Raw genomic sequence first — 25,066 nt, forward strand, 5'->3', positions numbered from 1 at the left:
CTAATCACTAGGCCACTGCTAATATACACGTTTTACACTACAAACTATTAAATGCTCAAATATGCAATTTATTAGGTTATGGTTTGATGTGAAGATGTTGTAGATCAAATATGGCGAGGCATGCACCGCAAGGCATGCTGGTAACACTCTCAGTTTCCAGCAAAAAAATTAAAAATAAAGTAATAAATCATACATTTGATTGTTTGTAATGTGATACATTTATATTAGATGACAAAATAAAAAAAATTAAAGCGTTATTTGCTGTAACGATTGTACTGTCTGGGGATAGGTTGATTGGCAACACTAAATTGGCCCTAGTGTGTGAATGTGAGTGTGAATGTTGTCTGTCTATCTGTGTTGGCCCTGCGATGAGGTGGCGACTTGTCCAGGGTGTACGCCGCCTTCCGCCCGAATGCAGCTGAGATAGGGTCCAGTGACCCCCCGCGACCCTGAAAGGGACAAGCGGTAGAAAATGGATGGATGGATGGATTGTACTGTCAGTATTGTGGGCCAGGGAAATGAAGCCAACTTGCCCTGGTCCCCGATGCACACTAGGATTTTTTTTGTTTTTCATTCTTTGTGCTTTTTGTAGGGGAAAGAAACACTTAAACATGTTTGTTTTAAAACATGCTTTTTTCAAAGATCTATTTTTCTTTAATTAAAAAAAAAAAAAAGAGAGGTTTTTTATTGTAGGGTCATCTTATATCTGGGTCAAATTTATGTAAATATTTGCATTAGAGTGGTTCAGATCCTACCTGTCAGAGAGGTCCTTCTCTGTTAGGCTGGGGGACGCCACCTCTTCTTCTGCTCCGCTTTACTGTGGTGTCCCCAAGGGATCTATTCTAGGCCCCATCCTGTTCGCCCTATATCTCCTCCCGATTGGAGAGATTTTTAAGAGGCATGGAGTGTCTTATCACTTTTATGCAGACGACTGCCAAATTTATATGCCGATTTCAAAAGGCCACGGCCCCCTGACAACCCTTCTCAACTGTCTATGTGAGGTCAAGGCTTGGTTAGCCCAGAATTTTTTAATAATGAAAGAGGGAAAAACGGAAATTTTTGTTTTTGGTCCGGCCCTCACTGACCTGGGACCATTGGAAAATGATGTGCGTCCCAAAGTCACCAGCCTTGGCGTCACTATAGACAGCGATTTTAAACTTGACAAACAAGTCAATGGCGTTTTAAAATCGTGTTTTTATCAACATTGTCTTTTAGCAAAGGTAAAACCGTTTTTATCTTTTAACCTTTTTGAACAAGTCGTGCATGCTTTTATTTCAAGTCGCCTGGACTACTGCAATGCACTTTATGCTGGCATTAGCCAAAAAGCTCTCTCCCGGTTGCAGTTAGTCCAGAACGGGGCAGCACGACTTTTAACAGGGGCCAGGAAACGCCAGCATATAACCCCAATTCTTAAGAGTTTGCACTGGCTCCCTGTTCATCTTAGAATTGATTTTAAAACCTTGCTGTTTGTTTTTAAAGCTTTACATGGACTGGCACCTCAGTATATCTCGGACCTCATCCAAATTTACAATCCTGCGCGCGCTCTGAGGTCCGAGAGCCAGCTCCAGCTCCTAGTGCCCAAGACCAGACTTAAAACCAGGGGAGACAGGGCCTTCTCTGTGGTCGGCCCTAAGCTCTGGAACACTCTGCCCCTCCATGTTCGAACTGCTCCCACAGTGCAGTGTTTTAAGTCTCGTCTTAAGACCAGTGACGTCCGGTGAGGTTCATGGCTGGTGAGGCACTGACTTCATCACAGTCAGATTTACAAACATATGAACCCTAAAGAGTATCTTATTCACCATTTGATTGGCAGCAGTTAACGGGTTATGTTTAAAAGCTCAAACCAGCATTCTTCCCTGCTTGGCACTCAGCATCAAGGGTTGGAATTGGGAGTTAAATCACCAAAAAGTATTCCCGGGCGCAGCGCCGCTGCTGCCCACTGCTCCCCTCACCTCCCAGGGGGTGATCAAGGGATGGGTCAAATGCAGAGGACACATTTCACCACACCTAGTGTGTGTGTGACAATCATTGGTACTTTAACTTAACTTTAACTCTACACATACAAACTGTAGCACACAAAAAAGCACATTTAATTAAAAAAACGTTATTATGGTCTTACCTTTACTTATAAGTGCGGGAACAGTGGTGTTCGTGTTGGAGGAGTTGTGAATGAATGAAATATGAAATCCGTGCTGCAGTCTGCAGGTGTACCTAATGTTGTGTCCCTGCAGTCGTTCACGGCTCCTCCGGCGCGAGCATTGTTGTTTTTGCACTTTTTGGCTTCTTGTTAAGTGACTTTTTTTGGGTGGATTCGGTCTTGCACATGGAGGGTTTGGGTGTGGGCTTTGGTTGGTGTGGCGCTCCCGTCGGGGCGTGCATTCTGCGGCGGGGGTGCATTAACAGGCACCAGGGAGGCGGGATTACTGCGAGCCTCACACAGTGCGTCTTCGCAGCCGTTATATGATTGCTCAGCACAAGAAATACTTTACACACATACAGTTGTTGACAAAATACACTGTACATTATATACCTCAGCTAACTAAACTATGGAAATGTATAATATAGTTCATATAGCAATACGGTCTCACTGCACAGCAGGCCAGCAGTTAGCCGAGTCCGCAATCCATGTTGAGGCACAACTGAGTGACGTGCCTCAACTGGCTGGTGACTCACCGCACCGTCTCTTCTCAGTATTTGAACGGCAAATGTGAAAATTCAGCGATATTGAATAAAAATAATCTAAAACTGGTGATGTTAAATGGAAAAAAACTTTATAGTATAATCACTGAATACATATAACAATTTAATTTTTTTTTTTTCTTTTTACATTTTTTTTCTTTCCATGATGGCAGGTGAGGCCCCTGAGGTCCTCTGCTGTCCTCTATGTTTTTAAAATTTTGATTTCTATTTACTGTTTTAATTGGGTTTACCCTTTAAAATCGTTTTTAATCATATTTATTTTATATTGTTTTTATATTGGTTTTATATGTATTTATTTTTTGTTTTTATTCAGTCATTGGTGGAGCTAAGGATAATATTTGAATATTGTTTTTAATATTGTTGTGCCGCACTTGTGAAACATTTTGTTATATTTGTTACATTTGTTTAACAATTTAAAACGACATAGAACGTTTAAAACGTATTGTTGCGTGTCTTAAAGTTTCTAGTTTTAAACGAAAACAAAGTATCTGGCAGGTTGGGATCCAGAATCCATATATGGACAGACACCGCTCCCGCCACGCCCAAAACAAGTCGTCATTTGCGGGCCCGGCTGTGAGTTCTGTGGTCTCCGTTCTGCCTGGAAGTTCAGGAAGTTGGTCACCGCCCTATCCCTCCTCCGCTTCTGCTATTGTGGGGAAATAGCCGTCGTCACCGAAACAAACTTTACCGAAACTGTATAGAGCGAGGCTCTTTGAACTAAATCCTTTCTTTTATCTCTTTGAGGGCAGACATCCGGTCAAGATAGCGCTAGAGAGGGAACAATACCATTTCCGTGAAGGCAACTTTTGACAAACATACCATTCTCTTTCCTCCATCTTGAAACTTTTCGAACGAATTGTTATTGGTAAGTTACACTTTGTTTCTCCATTGGGCTTTTTTGGTGGTATGACGTGTAAATTGTTGCGATACTGTTAGAGAGCGCGTTGCAACCAGCTAAGCGTCACTTTTGTGTTTAATTCGGAATACTTTACCGGCTCGTCTGTTAGCATTAGCTTTAGCAAGGTGTCGTCTTCGGCAAAGTACGTTAGCAGGTAAGCTATGTAGGCAGGGATTATACAATAGCATGTTTATTTTTTATTTTTTATCTTTTAGCGTATTAGAGTTAAATTGTCCACATTAAAGGAAATCCAAATGAACTCTCTTATGGTGTTTTAAAGTCGCACAGGTGTAACTTTAAGCTATTTGCCCCCAATTGTCAGCTTTTTAGTAGTTTGGGCCACCCTGTTGCTCACTAAAGAACGTTTGCTTTTAAACCGTTTGTGTGGAGGAGTATCGTCTGTTCTGCTATGGCTGGGAACGCAATGAACAGAAACATGAAGTGTGGGGACACTCCAAGGCTAATGTTGCGATATACTCCTTGAAGTTTTATTTCCATCCATCCATCGATTGATTGATTGTAACTTGTATTAGTAGATTGCACAGTTCAGTACATATTCCGTACAATTGACCACTAAATGGTAACACCCGAATACGTTTTCCAACTTGTTTAAGTCGGTGTCCACGTAAATCAATTAATGGTACCAATATATACTATCATCATAATACAGTCATCACACAAGTTAGTCATCAGAGTATACAGGTAAAAGCCAGTAAATTAGAATATTTTGAAAAACTTGATTTATTTCAGTAATTGCATTCAAAGGTGTAACTTGTACATTATATTTATTCATTGCACACAGACTGATGCATTCAAATGTTTATTTCATTTAATTTTGATGATTTGAAGTGGCAACAAATGAAAATCCAAAATTCCGTGTGTCACAAAATTAGAATATTACTTAAGGCTAATACAAAAAAGGGATTTTTAGAAATGTTGGCCAACTGAAAAGTATGAAAATGAAAAATATGAGCATGTACAATACTGGTTGGAGCTCCTTTTGCCTCAATTACTGCGTTCATGCGGCGTGGCATGGAGTCGATGAGTTTCTGGCACTGCTCAGGTGTTATGAGAGCCCAGGTTGCTCTGATAGTGGCCTTCAACTCTTCTGCGTTTTTGGGTCTGGCATTCTGCATCTTCCTTTTCACAATACCCCACAGATTTTCAATGGGGCTAAGGTCAGGGGAGTTGGCGGGCCAATTTAGAACAGAAATACCATGGTCCGTAAACCAGGCACGGGTAGATTTTGCGCTGTGTGCAGGCGCCAAGTCCTGTTGGAACTTGAAATCTCCATCTCCATAGAGCAGGTCAGCAGCAGGAAGCATGAAGTGCTCTAAAACTTGCTGGTAGACGGCTGCGTTGACCCTGGATCTCAGGAAACAGAGTGGACCAACACCAGCAGATGACATGGCACCCCAAACCATCACTGATGGTGGAAACTTTACACTAGACTTCAGGCAACGTGGATCCTGTGCCTCTCCTGTCTTCCTCCAGACTCTGGGACCTCGATTTCCAAAGGAAATGCAAAATTTGCATGGTTGGGTGATGGTTTGGGGTGCCATGTCATCTGCTGGTGTCGGTCCACTCTGTTTCCTGAGATCCAGGGTCAACGCAGCCGTCTACCAGCAAGTTTTAGAGCACTTCATGCTTCCTGCTGCTGACCTGCTCTATGGAGATGGAGATTTCAAGTTCCAACAGGACTTGGCGCCTGCACACAGCGCAAAATCTACCCGTGCCTGGTTAACGGACCATGGTATTTCTGTTCTAAATTGGCCCGCCAACTCCCCTGACCTTAGCCCCATAGAAAATCTGTGGGGTATTGTGAAAAGGAAGATGCAGAATGCCAGACCCAAAAACGCAGAAGAGTTGAAGGCCACTATCAGAGCAACCTGGGCTCTCATAACACCTGAGCAGTGCCAGAAACTCATCGACTCCATGCCACGCCGCATTAACGCAGTAATTGAGGCAAAAGGAGCTCCAACCAAGTATTGAGTATTGTACATGCTCATATTTTTCATTTTCATACTTTTCAGTTGGCCAACATTTCTAAAAATCCCTTTTTTGTATTAGCCTTAAGTAATATTCTAATTTTGTGACACACGGAATTTTGGATTTTCATTTGTTGCCACTTCAAATCATCAAAATTAAATGAAATAAACATTTGAATGCATCAGTCTGTGTGCAATGAATACATATAATGTACAAGTTACACCTTTTGAATGCAATTACTGAAATAAATCAAGTTTTTCAAAATATTCAAATTTACTGGCTTTTACCTGTATACATTGAATTATTTACATCATTTACAATCCGGGGGGTGGGATGAGGAGGGTTTGGTTGATATCAGCACTTCAGTCATCAACAATTGCATCATCAGAGAAATGGGTATTGAAACAGTGTAGGTCTGACTTGGTAGGATATGTACAGCGAGCAGAGAACATAGTGAGTTCAGGGGCCGTATTTATCAAGCGTCTTAGAATTACTCCTAAGAAGTCTGCTAAGAGTTGACTTATGAGTAAAGCAATTCTTCGCTGAAAGTTATCAAGCGTCTTACTCACACTTTCAGCGAAGTGTAGGACTGAATCTTAAAGTGTCACACTCAGAGCTGAATTACGACATTACTATGTGCCGTAAACGGAATTTTAGGTGACGTCATTTCTGTGTCCATAGAAATGACCAATCACGGAAGGGAATCCCTTGTCTAAGAATAAAGAAATATCTTAGAAATATTTAAGTGGACAATGGGAGTGTATATTTTGACAATAAACTACAAAATAATACAAAACAAACAAACAATATTGGCAATGAATCAAAAATAAATGTTTCCTTTTCTTTCCAATTCATTTTCCCAGTGGCGAGATATCGAAGCATTGTGATGACCTTTAGTTCTGCTGTGTGATGTTGCTGATGAGATGACGCCCCTTATTATAAATCTGTGACAAAAATAATACCCGCTCTGTCTAAACGATACCGTTTGATCAGCTGCTCGTTATCAAACAAAGCCAGGACATCCTTCCGCTCCCTGAACATTCGCGCACATCTCTCTCGCCTCAATCCCATCCCCGCTGGCAACTCCTAACCACTTAGGACACCTCTGAAGGTCTCTTAAATATCGTAGAGAGTAGGAGTGATTCTTAGACTTAAGAAAGTTGATAAATAGCTTTTATTCTTAAGTTTGAGAGTAGGACTAAATTTCGCAAAATCTCAGGATTTAAGTGTAAAATGGCACTCTAAGACGCTTGATAAATACGGCCCCAGATAGCATAAGAACAAGTATATACATTAGAAATATATTTGATTATTTACATTTGGTTATTTACTATCCGGGGAGGGTGTTAGTCAAGGGTTGAAGTTACCTGGAGGTGTTGTTTTAGTGCGGTTTTGAAGGAGGATAGAGATGCACTTTCTTTTACACCTGTTATTATTATTATTATTATAGAGGTTTATTTGAAATAGGGACAGATACAAAAACGTAGACATCTGAAACAGTTATCCAATGTATGCATCATAGTGTTTGTAGCCAAAGCTAACTTACAACACTTGTCCCCAACAACAACAACACAGATCCAACATCATTAAAATAGGAAACGTAAAAATAGAATGAGTCGATAATATAATGTTGGGAGTGCATTCCATATTAATGTGGCATAGAAGGAGAATGATGTCTGGGTTTAACTTGGTTCGTGGAACTCCCCCTGGTGTTGTGGTTATGGCGGTCATTTAAGGAAGTAGTTTGACATGTGAAGTGAAGTGTGTGAAGTGAATTACATTTATATAGCGCCTTTTCTCAAGTGACTCAAAGCGCTTTACATTGTGAAACCCAATATCTAAGTTACATTTAAACCAGTGTGGGTGGCACTGGGAGCAGGTGGGTAAAGTGTCTTGCCCAAGGACACAACGGCAGTGACTAGGATGGCGGAAGCGGGGATCGAACCTGCAACCCTCAAGTTGCTGGTACGGCCGCTCTACCAACCGAGCTATACCGCCCCATGTAAAAAGGGTTGAACGAGAGTTCCCGCTAAAATCTTCAAGGTGCTTTTGTTGACCAGAGAGGAGATTCTGTAGAGAAATCTTGTTCCTTGGTTGCCATTTTATCACAGGAAAGATTAGCCTCTAGAATGGAACCTAGGTACGACTACCGCATCAGTACTGATTGCCCCGAACACTGAAGGTTTCACCGTAAATGGCTTACACATCTAGTATGTTGTTTTTTTTATTGTTGGCCTGCAATGACGTGGACTGACAGGGAATGTAACCTCTCAGCAAACTCATAACTTTCCAGTAAGAGAATGTAAACATGGTCACAAAAACATATATTTTACCATAACTTTAATCCATCCATCCATCTTATTGCGCTTATCCGAGGTCGGGTCGCGGGGGCAGCAGCCTAAGTAGGGAAGCCCAGACTTGCCTATCCCCAGCCACTTCGTCCAGCTTCTCCCGGGGGATCCCGAGGCGTTCCCAGGCCAGCCGGGAGACATAGTCTTCCCAACGTGTCCTGGGTCTTCCCCGTGGCCTCCTACTGGTCGGATGTGCCCGAAACGCCTCCCTCGGGAGGCGTTAGGGTGGCATCCTGACCAGATGCCCGAACCACCTCATCTGGCTCCTCTCGAGGTGGAGGAGCAGCGGCTTTACTTTGAGCTCCCCCCGGATGACAGAGCTTCTCACCCTATTTCCAACGAGAGAGCCCCGCCACCCGTTTTAGATTAAGATGGGTCACATTGATTAGTACGAAGATTCCCTTAAAGCAGGGGTGTCAAAATCCTTTTAATTGAGGGTCACATCCCAGTGACGGTTGCCTTCAGTGGGCCGCTTGTAACAGTGATCACCTGATAATATACAATTGCTTATGCGTTTGAATATTAAATTGTTTTACATAAAGATTAATGAGTAACTCGCTTTGAAATCATAAAGGCACAGGTGTCAAACTCATGCAAAACAAACTTTTCTTACCTATTGGTACTTACCGTTGTGTATTTAGTATTTGCAAAAGTCCTGAAAATTTGAAATCAAACCATGGAGGCATTGAGTAATTTATAAAAGAATCTTGCTTTACTTCCACCAAACAACCTTTTTGGAATGTGCACAATTGGTAATGTTAGGGCTGGGCGATATAGACGAAAAAGTATATCTCGATATATATTTACTTAAACTCGATATTCGACATGTATCTCGATATATTTTTCGATGAAGGTATACATATAAAAGATATTAATTTTTTAGCGATATTTAGTGAAATTGAAGTGAATGACAACTTTACTGTAAACAGTCAGTGGCTTTTTTATGAACCCAGTTAGTCAAGATCGGTATTAACAGCACATAAAAGAAACTGTTTAAGTAGTACAGAATTACGTAACATAAATAAAATTAAAAAATATTCTTTCTACATAAAATAAATAACATAGCTGTGCAAATAATACCAAATCTGCCATGATTAGAACACACTACGGAAGTAGGAACACACCTTTGTTGCCAGAAGTCAGACGTGCATTGCTATGGAAACAGAAATCAATGCGCGGAAAGCGGAATAAATAAATCCCGGAAATGAATAAAATGATCAAAATACTGTAAATATTGAACACGTTTCATATTGTTATGAACGTGTCTGATACTACATTACATATAGACTTGCAGTGTGTATATAAAATGTTACTGGAGGGTTTTGAAGTTATTTTAGAGGGCTTTGAAGGCTACAACGGTGACTCCTATTAGCCGCATCTTTCAAGCATTTTTATCATCTTTAAAATCCTTTAAAAAAAGAACTGCACTTTTATTTTAAAAGTGCAGTTCCCCTTTAACGTGACAAGCAGATATTTAAGTCTTTATTTTTAGCTAAAATTCTTTTGGCACCCGTGCCCTAAACAATACATTTGTGAATTATTATGAATGAAGTGAATTACATGTATATAGCACTTTTCTCTAGTTATTCAAAGCGATTTACATCGTGAAACCCATTATCTAATTTACATTTAAACCAGTTTGGGTGGCAATGGGAGCAGGTGGGTAAAGTATCTTGCTTAAGGACACAACGACAGTGACTAGGATGGCGGAAGCAAAGCTCTGGCTGGAACCCTCAAGTTGCTGGCATGGCCGCCCTACCAACCGAGCCATGCCCCATAAATGAATGTATTAATGGATTAATCTAGCCACACATTTGAAATCATATCCTGCCGATAAGTAACACTCTAGCAGAACACTAGACAGTAATTATACAGATGTTATTCAAGGCTAATGGCAATGACATTGTTCCCATGCTATAGGTGACCAACTTTTATGTAGAAGCTACTTTGCCTCAAGGACTTCCGGACTGTTGCCAGTCCATGTCTGATGGCAAATCAATGAGTTGCAAGTCATTGAAATAGGAAAGGACATTTTCTGAGGCATGCATATAAGCTCTTTGCAAGGATGTTACCATTTGATGTTAAAATGTTGTTATTCACTTCGGGAACTCTATATTTTGCAGTTTTGTTTTTCTCTGGATTGAGAGCTTCTTTTAATGGGCCCGTTTACCATGCAGTGACTGGCAGTGTTTCCCACAGGACTGCAGTCTACCTCTGGTGTTGGGTTATAGAGTGGGGTGCTAAGTGACATTCTTATCTAATCTACATAATTGGCTATGATTGTGTAATAACCTCACTAAAATTTAGCCATTTCAATTGCACAAATTAAGTTATCCTTCAAAAATAAAACGGCGGTAAACTTATACAAATATTGATTCATCACTGGTATTACAACAATAATAATGTATAGGCCAAATACTTACGGGTGCCACAGACGTAGTGGACACGCTCGGAGTGTACTTCCCTTTCATGTTTGTATTTCAGGTGATTACCTCCGACGAGGAAAATGTATTTGCAGAAGATTCGCTTCTTGATATTTCCACTTTGCACGTTTTTGCAGGTCAAATATGTAATGTATTACATTGTAATTGAATGCATGTTCGAAATAAACCGACTGACACTGTCCGCCGGCCTTTTCTTGGATAAGTACATCCACACCGCAGGCATGTTGCGTCAAGCACACACTTTTTGCTTAGCAGTTTTGTTTTGATGATCAAAGTCTTTTAGTCGAAAGCCAAAAATGCAACTTTGGGGCATTTTTCAGTTGAACCTTCTTTGTAGCCGAAAATTTGGTGCACACCAGTTTAGAAAATGCATACTTTATTCTGTCGCTTCTTTTTGTGGTAATGGGTGGGATTTGCAGGACAGTTGTAATGTTAGTTTTCATAAGTCCCAACCCAATATGGCCGGAATGGTGGGAGGCCAAATGTTTTTGTACCAGGGTACCACAAATGAGTACATGTTTGGGAAACACTGACTTGTGTTGCAGTTTTGCATTCTGTGAAGTGACTTTTTTTTTTGTTTTCATTTCCAGAATTCTCGAAATGACAAACATCAACACGGCTAACATTAACTTCAAATGGGACCCAAAGAGTCTGGAGATCAGGACTCTAGCAGTGGAGAGGCTGCTGGAGCCCTTGGTCACACAGGTAATATTGTTTGTCTCTTTTGTTGTTTGGTTGATGGAAAATCTAGGTGCCTGTATTGGTATCATATGTTATACAATTTGAACTTCTGAGGTCCAACACCGTTCAGTCTGGGACGTTGATAGTATTTCACAATTGTTCCAATGGAATTAATGACATAAATAGATGTAGTCTGTCGGGGTGTCTTAGAATAGTCAACTATTCGACAATTTGATTCAGAAAAGTCTGATTTGAAAGAAGTTAACTTTATCAGACATTGAACCCCCCTAATTTCTTCAAGGGAGGGAAGGTAGTTGAGTACTGTAGGCCCCCCTGTTGTTTGTTTAAAAGTTTCAATGATTTGAAATAAAACAAAAGTTCTAATTAATGATGAGTTAAAGGGGAACATTATCACCAAACCTATGTAAGCGTCAATACATACCTTGATGTTGCAGAAAAAAGACCGTATATTTTTTTAACCGATTTCCGAACTCTAAATGGGTGAATTTTGGCGAATTAAACGCCTTTCTAATATTCGCTCTCGGAGCGATGACGTCACAACGTGACGTCGCATCGGGAAGCAATCCGCCATTTTCTCAAACACAGAGTCAAATCAGCTCTGTTATTTTCCGTTTTTTCGACTGTTTTCCGTACCTTAGAGACATCATGCCTCGTCGGTGTGTTGTCGGAGGGTGTAACAACACGAACAGGGACGGATTCAAGTTGCACCAGTGGCCCAAAGATGCGAAAGTGGCAAGAAATTGGACGTTTGTTCCGCACACTTTACTGACGAAAGCTATGCTACGACAGATGGCAAGAATGTGTGGATATCCTGCGACACTCAAAGCAGATGCATTTCCAACGATAAAGTCAAAGAAATCTGCCGCCAGACCCCCATTGAATCTGCCGGAGTGTGTGAGCAATTCAGGGACAAAGGACCTCGGTAGCACGGCAAGCAATGGCGGCAGTTTGTTCCCGCAGACGAGCGAGCTAAACCCCCCTGGATGTATTGGCTCACACCGTCCCGAAGATGATCAAGAGAAGAATATCGACCCTAGTTTCCCTGGCCTGCTGACATGAGGGTATGTCTCCAGAATATATTAATTGATGAAAATTGGGCTGTCTGCACTCTCAAAGTGCATGCTGTTGCCAAATGTATTTCATATGCTGTAAACCTAGTTCATAGTTGTTAATTTCCTTTAATGCCAAACAAACACATACCAATCGTTGGTTAGAAGGCGATCGCCGAATTTGTCCTCGCTTTCTCCCGTGTCGCTGGCTGTCGTGTCGTTTTCGTCGGTTTCGCTTGCATACGGTTCAAACCGATATGGCTCAATAGCTTCAGTTTCTTCTTCAATTTCGTTTTCGCTACCTGCCTCCACACTACAACCATCCGTTTCAATACATTCGTAATCTGTTGAATCGCTTAAGCCGCTGAAATCCGAGTCTGAATCCGAGCTAATGTCGCTATAGCTTGCTGTTCTTTCCGCCATGTTTTTTGTGTTGGCTTCACTATGTGACGTCACAGGAAAATGGACGGGTGGTTAAAATCAGGCACTTTGAAGCTTTTTTAGGGATATTGCGTGATGGGTAAAAGTTTGAAAAAAACTTCGAAAAATATAATAAGCCACTGGGAACTGATTTTTAATGGTTTTAACCCTTCTGAAATTGTGATAATGTTCCCCTTTAAGGACTTATGATATCGTAACCAGCTAAATCACTGGAAACAACACCTTTAACCCTTTTTTTACCTGCCATAGGTCACCACTCTGGTGAACTCAAGTAACAAAGGCCCATCCAACAAGAAGAAGGGACGTTCCAAGAAGGCTCATGTCCTGGCAGCGTCTGTGGAGACTGCGACTCGGAACTTTTTGGAAAAAGGAGAAAAGATTGCAAAGGAGAGTCCGTTCCTCAAGGAGGAGCTGACTGCAGCAGTGGAAGATGTCCGCAAGCAAGGTATTTTGGAAGTACTCAATGCCACAGAGTGTGATTTCTTGTCTCTGCATGCTCCACAAGATAAAGAGTGTGTCAAATAAATCTTAAACATGGTTTGCAGAACAACACTATCCTCCAAAGGTTATATCTGCAGTATTCTCTTATAAATGCAAAAGCACTATAAAACACAGACACCATAATAAAGACTTAGCACAGTTCTAATGCTCATCTTTGAGTACCTGATCGTAACACTCATTGCCACGTTTCACACTACACCATTGACCTACACTGAGACATTCAGAGGGCAATATTTCCTGTGGTGAATATTGATTGTGAAAATGTGTGCAGATATGTCGCAATCCAGTTGCCATGTAAGTCATAACTTTGAGCTTGGTATCATGTAGAGCGAGGCAATTTTTTTGATCTTGCGAGATATATTGATATTTTGTTTCCCAAGAATGTATCCATTTTTTTGGGCCGCTTTTATCAATAGATTCCCATTCAAATCGATCAAAGAAAACTTTTCTTTTTCTCACAAACTTTTGTAGATTCTCCTGTGTTTCTGTTGCTGCTGCAGCTTGTGCTGTGCTCACTGCTCAGCCATGCCCTCTGTGAAGCACTCAGTACGTGTCCATGCACTGTATTAGTCCGATTACCCAAATAGTTCGGCTCTAGGGGTGTAACAAAAATTTCGGTTCGGTGCGTACCTCGGTTTAGAGGTCACGGTTCGGTTCATTTTCGGTACAGTAAGAAAACAACAAAATATACATTTTTGGGTTATTTATTTACCAAATTTGCAAAATCTTCCACCAAAAATATTTTTCTTAGTGGAATATTTGATGTGAAGTAATCGGAATCTTGGATAGGTCAATAATTCACAATAACATTGATTTTGATTCAATATTATGTTTTGAGCAATGACAGTTTGAAAGAAAAAAAACAGCTTTGTTTTATTAGTCAACATTGCAACTTTTTCTAAATTACATTTAACCTTTAAGCTTTTTTATTTCACTTTTGTTATGTTTTTGTTTATTTTAATAGTATTGTTAGAATGTGCCGTGGGCCTTTAAAACATTAGCTGTGGGCCGCAAATGGCCTCCAGGGCACACTTTTGACACCCCTGCTATAGATAATAAAAAATTAAATCAGATAAATCTATGGATAAAAAGCAGAGCCTGGCGACGCATGCGCCTTTATCATAATTCTCTCACTCTTTCTGTCTCTGCCCCTCCCTCACAAATGCTGCTGTGCGCACAATCTGTTTTGTTTTTAACCCCTTCTTAACCCTGAACGTACATTGAAAATACAGGCAACCCTAACTCAAAATGCCGGACATTTGAGGCATTTAAGAAACTCCGCCCTGACAGCTCCACAAAAGAGGACATGTCCGTTGAAAAGAGGCACGTATGGTCAGTCTATCCTAGCCCGTGAGCGGCATGCTAGCAGCTAACGGGCTACGATAGACTGACCATACGTCCTCTTTTCACCGGACATGTCCTCTTTTGCGGACCTGTCAGGGCGGAGTTTCTTAAATGCCTCAAATGTCCGGCATGCCGTGTGTTGTGCCACGGTGTGCATTGTTTACACAACGTGCGTTACGCCACTTAATATGTCCGTGTGGTAACTCGTTCGGTACACCTCCGAACCGAACCGGAACCCCCGTACCAAAACGGTTAAATACAAATATACGTACCGTTACACCCCTATTCGGCTCTAAATAATCTTCCTCCAACCGATTGAAACACCCTAATCCGATTGTGTTTGGTTTTTGAAAAGTCGGACTAACACACTTGGATTATGCGATTGGAAACAAGATCTCTCAAGGGGGTGTGTGTATCCCTCAATGCTAGGGATACAACCCGGAAGAAGATACCATTCAATGAAAACATAGCAGCAATTGTAATGAAGAGGATACTGTTTATTTGCTTCACAAATTAACAGTACAGAACATTTTGAAGTAGATCGATGGTAGAAAAAAAACATTTTTTTAAGAAGATAGTTAAGGAAATGTAAAATGTAGGCTTAATTTGAACTCCTGAACGAAATACAAATGAGATAAAAGATAATGAAATAGGCATATTAAAGGCGAATAATAAAGCTTACAAAAACCTCTTCACGCTGCATTTGTGCTCTCCAAACTGATTAACTTTCTGCACAAATGGCAAAATAGTCCAGAACAATACCAACCTTCATCTGGAACGGTATCAGTTGGGGCATGAACAGTCTTTTCCTTTGGATTTAAAACTCCTTCCATCAATCCACAGCGCCTTATGAATGAATCCCGATACATTCAAAAGTATGGTTTCCGTAATTCTACATCTGAAAATTCCTTCGAAAAAAGTCTTCCGCCGATCTTTCTCTGCACCGGACTGCATCCGCCCCAAAATATTCTTGGAAGTAGCATCATGTTCGTAGAGCAATCCAAGATCATTTCTTGATTCTGTCTGCTATCTAACATTAGCATAGCCATTAGAGGCGTAATATTTGTAATTTGTACAAATATTATAGCGGACATCTGTTAAAACAAGTTGTAAGGATCCGCAATTAATTTATCTGCGCTAACACTCTCAATGTGTAGAATTGTATCATTGATTAATTCTTAAAATGTTAGCTATTTAATAGTTTGTATGTTTAATCTTATCATACCTCCGCATTGGTGCCTGTCTGCGTGTGTGCCCTTTTTTACAGCATTGCAAATTGACGCTGCTTTAAAAGTACTTGAAGTGTTGTAGACAAAGTTTAGCTGGCTGACTTTGACAAAAATAATAGTTAATTTTCACACTACTAACTTCTTCTCACATTTGTTAGCTCGCTAGCAAGACATAAGCTAACACTCGTACCGAGGTTGAAATGCATCCTCCCTCCAAATGTCCGACATCATGCCTCCACATTAAATGCTCGCGTATCACAGATGTACTGCCATTTAAACAAGGCAAGCTTTGCAAAATGAGCAAGGTATTCATGTTTTTAACAAGAGGAAATGTTCTCATACTTAATGTTATCACTGGCGATGTTTTTGCGAGTGTCGACTAAGCTCTAGCTGCAACAATGATTATTTTAATCATGCATTTTAAAGTTGCATTCTAAATTAATTTGTGAACTATGTCGAATAGACCCCAAAGGGAATAAGCGGTAGAAAATGGATGGATGGATGGATGTAGAATTGAACAATATATTGCCATTAGGGCTGCAACTAAAGACTATTTTGTTAGTCGACAAGTCAGCGACTATCTTAACGATTTGTCAACTAATTGGATTAGGAAGTGTGCACCTATTGAGTGGCTCTAATTTAACCATGTGCCTTTTAATTCAGCTTAAGATATTTTTAGGCATGTGCTAACAAAGATGATTACATCATTCAGAATAATCAAAACTATCTAGCTTTTTTTGTGATGATAGGTTTAGATGGAAAACGTTGGCTAAAATAATAGTTAAAGCTAGAATCTAGTTGTTAACTAGCTAGGGAACAAGCTACTGTAAGTATCTTACAGAGGAGTGTCAGAGACTATATTGTCCAAATGTCTGAAAAGCTTTGGCTTTTAAATGATCCTGCATCATAGACGTACTGTCATGCAAAGTAATGTTCACTGTGCAAATTGAGCAAGTTATTCATGTCTTTGATGTGTTTAGAGTGAAATGTTCCCATACTCAGCCACACTTTTGTTGTCATTGTCCTAGAGAATAATATGAAAATGTAATGTCACGGTTATTGTTACGCTTATAATATTGTTGGATGTGCTCAATATTTAGTTGTTTCCTTCTTGTGAAGAGTGACGACATTTCTCTACACTGGAACTAATCATTCAGCATCATCAGTTTACTTTTTAATGGACATTGTACTTATAAACCAGAGGAAAATACCTTTGAAGATGGACTATGCAACGCCTGAATGCGTCACGGCAGAGTTATTCACGACAAAGCTATTCATGGCAAAGCTATTCTGACGTTCAGGACATGGGACAAGAAAGAGCGATCATGTAATTGTAAATAAACAAAACTGTTACATAACTATTGTAAGTTAACAATATCCTGGTGTTAATAAGATTGTCAATAAATGTTAAAATAGTGTCATACTTTGTGACTTCTTCAGGACGCAACAATAACACAATAAGATGAAAAACGACATATTGAGTAATATTTTAGAGCGCACCGAGATATTAAGTACACAAAATCAGTTTTCATGCAAATGTTTAATCACTGTTGTTTTATTTCTTACATTAATTTGTGCATTTCAAGCACAAAATTTGTGCTCGTGTGTGTTTGGGGACCCTCTTTTGCAAAAACGGACCAATCACAGCTCTGCATTTTGCATCGCGTAGGATTTTTTTTGCATGTAAGCCTTGCAGGAAGCTACGCAGGGGAAGGGGCTAAGACTGCGTCGTCTATGCAAGTTACGTGATGTGAGAGTATACATTATACTATGCTTTACCATTATGACCTGAAAACGTTTCTGTGTGAACAAACAACCCTTTAGCTTATTTGAAAAGAAAAATAGTTACCCCACTTGGTGCAACTAGTCAGTTTCTTTTTGAGTTCCATGCTTCACACACATTTGAAGATGGGAATCCCCCATTTTATGAAAGCCAATTAAGAAAGTTACATTATTCACTTCCAACTTAAATGTATCCTCTATTTTCTGGTTATCTACCAGCTGCTGTTGATAAATTGTGGACAGCTGCTGTCACCATTTGAGGTAACGGCTGTGCTGGTGTGTCTCTTTTCTCTCGTAAGATGCCAAGCAAGTTAGATGCCCCCAGTTCGAGCTCTGCGCTGCATACTCTGACATGTGGTTAGATAGCCTCTGCGACACTCTGTTGTTACTGTAGTTGCAGTAGGGCTGTCACAGGGCTGGAATGCGAGCACTGTGCCGGTGCCTCGTGCTGGCTGTCAGCTATGCTATGCTGCTCAGCGGAGCGTGCCTGGACTGATAATGTGACCATCGAGAAAGCTAACATCCCCTCCATCCCCTGGATTCATGTAACCTTTTCCACCCACCTGCGACTTGCAGCTGTTTAAATTTAAGGAGACATTTATGACATTATCAGTGATGCCTCTGCACATGTATCAAGGGTTTTTCAATTTAATATATTTTTATTTTTTCTGACTTTACGTCTTAAAAATGACTTATTTTTCCACGAGTTGTCTGAATATTTATCATATTTGATTAAAGGTTAATCATGATTGCTGGTACTTTGCTAACACATTAAACCTCTTTCCTCTCCACATTTTTTTCCTGCTAATGTCCTTGTTGTTGTCTTGCCCTTCTCTCCCTGTCTGTCTTTCCTGTCCTGCTGTTATGCAGGCTTACTGTGTGATGTAAATTTTAATAAGTTCATCATGCACTTGGTTGGCCGCTGGTGAGCATTATTAAGGTAGAACTTTATTAAAGGAGAACTGATAGCCATCTATTTCTTAAAAATGGCCTTATTGATTTGGTTCACAGGGGGTGATAATAATCTGAAGGTGCAGTGTGTGTGTTTGAGCTCTGTGTTGCTCATATGCAGAACCTGCTTTAACTCTGTGGGAGTAAGATGGCCCTCAATATCAATAGAAGCTTTACTCACTCAATAGCCAATTGCTTTTTATTTTTCCTGATTTAATCATCTAATGTGCTTGTAGATTTTTTTTTTCCAAGCAGAATTTATATTAGAGTGCAGTAATTTATGTTATGGTCAACCAAAATATAGTATTTCTTGCTTTAAAAAAGATCATTTAATTGTATTACACTAAGCAAAGTGGGATGTTAAAATAATATTTAATTGATAGACGATATGTGCACATTTTGTGCACACACATCTAATAGCATTAATTATTTATACCAGCGATTTGATGTGATGTTTTTTTCAATTTTTGATAGAGAAATATGTTTGCCACTCTATGACAACTTTTCTAAACCTTTTGCCATTTTTGTCTTTTATGGCAATTTTGGTATCAATATTTACCTGCTTTGGGCAATGGGAATATATTATGACTACTTGAAAGCAGTAGTACCTAATAAAATTAGTCACTAGAGGTATTATTAGTCCATGAACCTATTGACAGATGTGCTGATGTTCATAATGTGAGCCGGACAAAGTCAATATGCGCGCAGTCAACCGTATAGGCCAATGTAGGACAAATCATGGTGCTGGACAAACACGATTGCAGTCCTTTTGTTGAGGCTTTGCTCTGCTTAGTGTACTTGGAACTGTATATGTATGATTTGAAAAGAAAACACTTAAACTCTCAAAGGATATTGCATTTTGTCCTTTGTTATTGTAAAATATATTGTGTGGTATATTAGTGTTGTCCGCAAAACTCCAATCTACTTGTGGCAGCGGTAGGTTTCGAGGGAAGGTAGGCAGGTGACATAATGACGCGGTGTTTCCTACAGATCGGCAATCAATTTGTGGTGGGGGGCTGTGACAAAATGACATCGTAAACAGGGTTTCTCCCCAGCTTGCAAATATAGATGTGGCGGTGGGGACGCAGCAAGGGGTGTGGTTAATGTGACGTTATCCTAAAATTTTCCTAAATGTTAATGTATACATACATTTTTTGAATGTTAAAAATAATTTACAATGTTTAAAAACAAGTCTGGGTTATTAGTAATTAGTATTGACATATTTTTCCTATATCAGCTCCATTTGTATAATTATTATTGTACAATGAAACAGGCTGTATACCAATGACAGCTGTTAATCTTTCAACAAAGGGAACACATTTTTTAGCTACTCTTTAAACATGAGTACAGTCTCAAATAACAGATAAAGCATATAAACATGCTAGATTTTACAAGGAAAACTTCACTTAAAAATTATAAATTTCTCTGTCAACAGAAACAACGGAATGAAAGCTGAAAAATGCTTTGGCAATGTTTTATATTTCAAGATTTCTGACTTGCTCATTTTGTTGTCAATCAAAAATGGATTAAGCCCAGACAGCTTATTCAATCATCATGTGGAAGCCCAGCACCTTTCAATCACTTTTATTAATTTGCTTAGCAATCATGGGTGGGACAAAGTTAAGCATTTATCCAATGATTGTGAAGTTTGGCTGCAGCACTGTGACGTTACCATATCAATGAAAAAAGTTGCGGCAATTGTCGCCAAAGTAGCTAATTTTAAACAAATTGAAAGCATTTAGTCAATGAAATGCAAACACAAAAGAACATATTTGACCACTTTTTTGTGATCTTTTAGCGGTGGCTGAACTTCCCTTGCAGAGTTTACCAATCACCTAGCATTTTAGAAGAAAGCGGGTAAGAGCACTCGCCAAGTCAGATCCGTAACCTTTCTATCAATCAATCAAAGTTGACTTATATAGCCCTTAATCACAAATTTCTCAAAGGGCTGCACAAGCCACAACAACATCCTCTGCTCAGATCCCACATCAGAGCAATAATAAACTCAACTAGGGCTGCAGCTAACGATTATTTTTCTATCGATTAATCTATAGATAATTTTTTCGATTAATCGGTTAATCTATAGATTATTTTTTCGATTAATCTATAGATTATTTTTCCTTTTACCGATAATTTTTTTTATTTAAAATGAAGAGGAAAAAATAAATGTAGGCCAGTTTTTTCAAAAGGCATGGCTTTTATTTACAAAAAAAAAAGTATGGCCACTCAGTCAACATTGACAACAACATGACAAAATATTCTGTAACAATGTAAACATTTAAAACTTTTAACATTTAACAAAATTAAAAGTAGCTTATTTGCTTTTTAATGTGCAAATATAAAAGTAAACATCCAGTGCAAATCTTAATATTCTGGAATAGTATAAGCATTTAAAAAGTAAAAGTATTGCTTATTTTGCTTTAAAATGTGCAAAAATAAAGATAAACATCCAATACAAAAAAGTGCAAAACGGAAATATTCTGTAACAAGTGTAAACATTTCAACAAAAGTAAAAGTATTGCTTATTTGCTAAAATGTGCAAAAATAAAGCTAAACATCCAATACAAAAAAGTGTACAGTGTAAACATTTCAACAAAAGTAAAAGTATTGCTTATTTTGCTTAATAACACAACAATGATAGTATTATTAAAGTGAAAGTTAATTGTTGGTTTGTACATAGTATATGTAACTGTTAATGTTGTAAAAGGTATTTGCACAACTAATTAACGTTAGCGTTTGTGACACGTCTTGTGCCGTGGGGTTCTTTCAGGACCGACAGACTGAACGCCAGACGGCTTTGCCAGGTTTACAATCTTTTAATTTTACACAGTCTTTTCTCTTCCAACTCTTTTCTCTCCTCGCTTTTCGGCTCCTCTTCCTCGCTCGCTCGGATCGCGCACCTGGGCACGATTGCGGCGTCGCTCCCGGCGCGCCCCGCCTCTCCACAGCGTTAAAGAGGAGCGTGTCTTTGTAAACACTGAACAGGCACGCCAAACGCGCCTCTCAGAGCGAAACGGTGCTTTAGTTTATGAATTTACAACGCAGATACAAATGACACATTCATGTTTTTGTGTAATAATGACAACGTATACGCACGCGGACGATTTACTTGGTGATGGCAAGAACGCTGTCGGGGGTTTTCTTTTCAAATGTTCGTTCATAGCCGTTGGGCTGCTATGATAGGCCATTTCCGCTCGACACAGTGTGCATACAACAACGTTATTAGGCCGTTTATTGAAATACTCCGACACTTTTGACGACTTTTGGCGTGCTTTTTTCCCCTCGCTCGCATCGTCTGCTTTGCGCTCCGCCATGACAGTAGTGTGACGTAAATATGCGACGCGCCGACGTTATCTTTAATCTCCTTTTTAAAGAGTAACATTTTCTTGGTAAAGAATTTCATAAAGCCACCAGCCGAGTGGGTGAAGCTACTGGGGGGAGTCACTTGTTGGGTTAGTGATGGTACTGTACTGAACAAATATTTAGGATCGTTTTTATTGAGGTGGAGTAGTAATTGGTTTTCGCTAAGGTAAGCGCATGTTTAAAAGTTATTAAACTATCACTCATGCTTGATAGAAAACAAAGTTTAGTCGCACGCCATTTGCGTTCCAGCTTTTTACATGATAGTTTGAGAGCTCTGGTTTCTTCTGTTACATCTTTTATGGGCCTTTTTTAACTTTAGCGGTGCTATACTATCAATTGCTTTGCGCAGGGCATCGTTAAAGTTGTTAGTGAGGTTATTGATGGAGCCCACATAATTTGGGAATGGTGCCTTTACCGAAGGCAGTAGGCCAGCAAGAGTCGTAGTTGTAAGAGCTTTAATGTTGCTACTAAACTAAAGCATTGGTTATTAGTAGCTTGTTGACAATGAGCCAGAACTTAACATTTTATAAGGTAATGATTAGACATTACTTTAATGTACATGAGTACTATAACTTTGGCGGTGGTGACACCCCAACGTCTGGACAAAGATTGCCTCTAAGGCTGGTTGGGTCTGGCTGCAGGCTAAGCGGTGCTCTGCGCTTGCTGTTGTTGGAGGAGTCGTCGGCCCATCGCCTAAGCCGCCAGCCGTCGGAGCCAAGGTGCGGCGTGGCTCAACTGGTTGAGTGGCCGTGCCAGCAACTTGTGGGTTCCAGGTTCGATTCCCGCTTCCGCCATCCTAGTCACCACCGTTGTGTCCTTGGGCAAGACATTTTACGCATTTGCTCCCAATGCCACTCCCACTGGTTTAAATGTAGCTTAAAGATGTAGAAAATTAGTTTCACTATGTAAAGCGCTTTGAATCACTAGAGAAAAAGTGCTATGTAAATATAATTCACTTCACTTCACAAAGCGGCGGCATGGGTGGAACCTCGTTACCGCCAAGGCTCCAGACATTCGCGTGCGTCATGATCAAAGCGGTTGATCAAAGGTTTTCAGTGGCCACGCTTTCTGGGCATCACTAGTCGTTTGTGCATAAATAATAGGCTATATATCCATTCATACAATATACTGTATTACTTCCATGTAAGACTCTCATTTTTAGGATGCGGCGGCTTCTATATAGCATTGGTATAAAGGATAAAGTAAAAGTAAAACATTATAAAGATAAAAAATATGTATACAGTAAATATATTGTAAATAAACAGAACAGTAATTTTCTTAAGTCTAAGTAAATGAAATACAAAGTAATAATATACAAAACGATATGATTTAAAAAATAAAGTTTACCGAAATGTTTATAAAAAGTCAGGCTTTTGTCCGCAATGTCCAACAGTCAAAAAGTCGTCCTCTCGGTAAGTGATGAATTCATGAGGGTCCGGTTATTCCTTTTGATCAATTTCAGCTGTAAATAACAATATATAAAGAATAAATGTCAGCCGACAACACGAATACATCAGCTTGAGTGTTAGCTTGTTAGCATTAGCATTCTGTTCACTCGGGTAGGGGCTAATAATTACACTAATAGTGTCACTGACCACTTATACAAAATGTAATAAAGTAAATAGTTAATATTTTCTAGACTTCTTAGACAAACTTTAATGATCCACAAGGGAAAGTGTTCCACACAGTAGCTCAGTTACAAAGGATGGAAAGGATAATGCAGGTATAAATTAAACTAAAAATGTACCGTAATAGCAGTATAAAATATAACATATGTAATATTTACATATTATATATACAGTATATGATATATACTGATATATTTTTATATAATATATACATTATATAACAATTACCATGTACAATATTACAGTATATATAACAGCTGCAGCATAAAATACAGAGTAGATCCAGCAGAAAATAAACATAAACAAGAGAGGTAGCTAACATAGAAGGTGTCAGGTAATAGACAGATATCATCTATTGCTGTATGGCTAGCGAATATACAGCTGGATGGAGTGCAGAATGAAGGAGTTCTTGAATCGAACAGTGTAGGAACAAAGCTGAAGGATCCTGTTGATGTATGAGCTCCGCTGTCCCTCAATTGTCTGGTAGAGTGGGTGGGCAGGGTTGTTCATGATGACGAGCAGTTTGTCTAGTGTCCTACTGTACCTCACCGACACAAACGCCTTTACTTTCGTTTTTTCGTAATTTACTTTCATTCCTCTGGTTTACCGCCTCCTTTATTTCACATTTATCCAACAAAGTCAGAGTAGTAAGCAGCTGAGTTCATACTCCTCTGTAAATACATTTAAAAGAGTCCGTCCACTTCTCTTAAGTTTATAAATAAAATAAACAACAATAAACTGCATATAGTTTACGGCTGAGTGAAAACACTGCAAGTTAGTACCACTGATCAGCATTCTTCAGCACACAGATGCCCCAAAACAGTTCCTGCAAGTCGAAAGTTCGTTTTTCTCTCTGTTGTCAAGTTGCCGCACATATTCTAATGTTGGTCGTGTGTTTTGAAAAAGCGGTTTTAGGAACACCCCCATTTATGTTTAACCAATCAGCATTCGACAGCACAGCCCGCCCCCAAAAAGGTTCCGGTAGCCTTCCAAAAGTCTCTTCTACCCAGCAAGAACTCGGAGAAGTTCCTGAAGAACTAAATCTACCCGGGTAGTTTTTGGTGGAAACACAGGGGGGACTTTATTTACTCGGGTAAATGGGAAAGTTCCAGCCGTGGTAAAGTGCCTACTGTAATGTGATCAGAGCCACCAGCAAGAGGAGGGAACTCTGTAGGATCCAACCAGGGATTGAATCCGCTCTCTGACAACATGGAGGGAGGGGAACTTGTGGGCCGGCGTCCTCGGGATCTCCTGACCAAGGTCCACAGCTCTGGCTGTGATGGGGTGGAGCTGACCGGTGCTTTCGCCCTAGCCCTGAGCTGCAGCCAGGAACCGCCGCCAGCGGTGAGAGCGCACGTAGCGCAGGCAGTCCCTGCTGCAGTTGGCGGCGATGCAGAGGATGCAGCTGCGGCCTTATCTGGATAGATCGCAGTGTCTGCTAGCTGGGCACTGGTGGCAATGGCCTGGGTTTTGCCGAGGATAATCTTATCATGTTGATTTTCAATAAAAAGGTTTAAAAGCCTAAGAAACTATGTTACTAAAATATTAAGAAATGCACAAGCAGATTATTATTATCTCAGCAATAACTGAAGCTAAAGGAAGCACTCTCACACTGAGGAAACAAATAAATAGTATAATAAATCCATTAGGCAGAACAACAATGGTGTATGAGCTTAAAAATAATGACACTCTAA

At 39.8% G+C, this 25,066-nt stretch overlaps 1 protein-coding gene across 1 annotated transcript in view; it reads left to right on the forward strand.

Annotated features, from left to right (window-relative positions):
• Window positions 1-3,241: 3,241 nt before the first annotated feature.
• ctnna1 (catenin (cadherin-associated protein), alpha 1) overlaps window positions 3,242-25,066 on the forward strand; it is an 87,300-nt gene continuing 65,475 nt past the window's right edge. The window contains exons 1-4 of the mRNA XM_061928095.2: window positions 3,242-3,351; window positions 3,450-3,565; window positions 10,973-11,087; window positions 12,824-13,019. Coding sequence (XP_061784079.2) covers window positions 10,983-11,087; window positions 12,824-13,019 — 301 coding nt within the window. The 5' untranslated portion in view covers window positions 3,242-3,351; window positions 3,450-3,565; window positions 10,973-10,982. The remainder of the gene's footprint in view (window positions 3,352-3,449; window positions 3,566-10,972; window positions 11,088-12,823; window positions 13,020-25,066) is intronic.

The sequence above is a fragment of the Nerophis lumbriciformis genome, linkage group LG35, assembly GCF_033978685.3.
Source record: "Nerophis lumbriciformis linkage group LG35, RoL_Nlum_v2.1, whole genome shotgun sequence".
Classification (NCBI taxonomy): Eukaryota; Metazoa; Chordata; class Actinopteri; order Syngnathiformes; family Syngnathidae; genus Nerophis; species Nerophis lumbriciformis.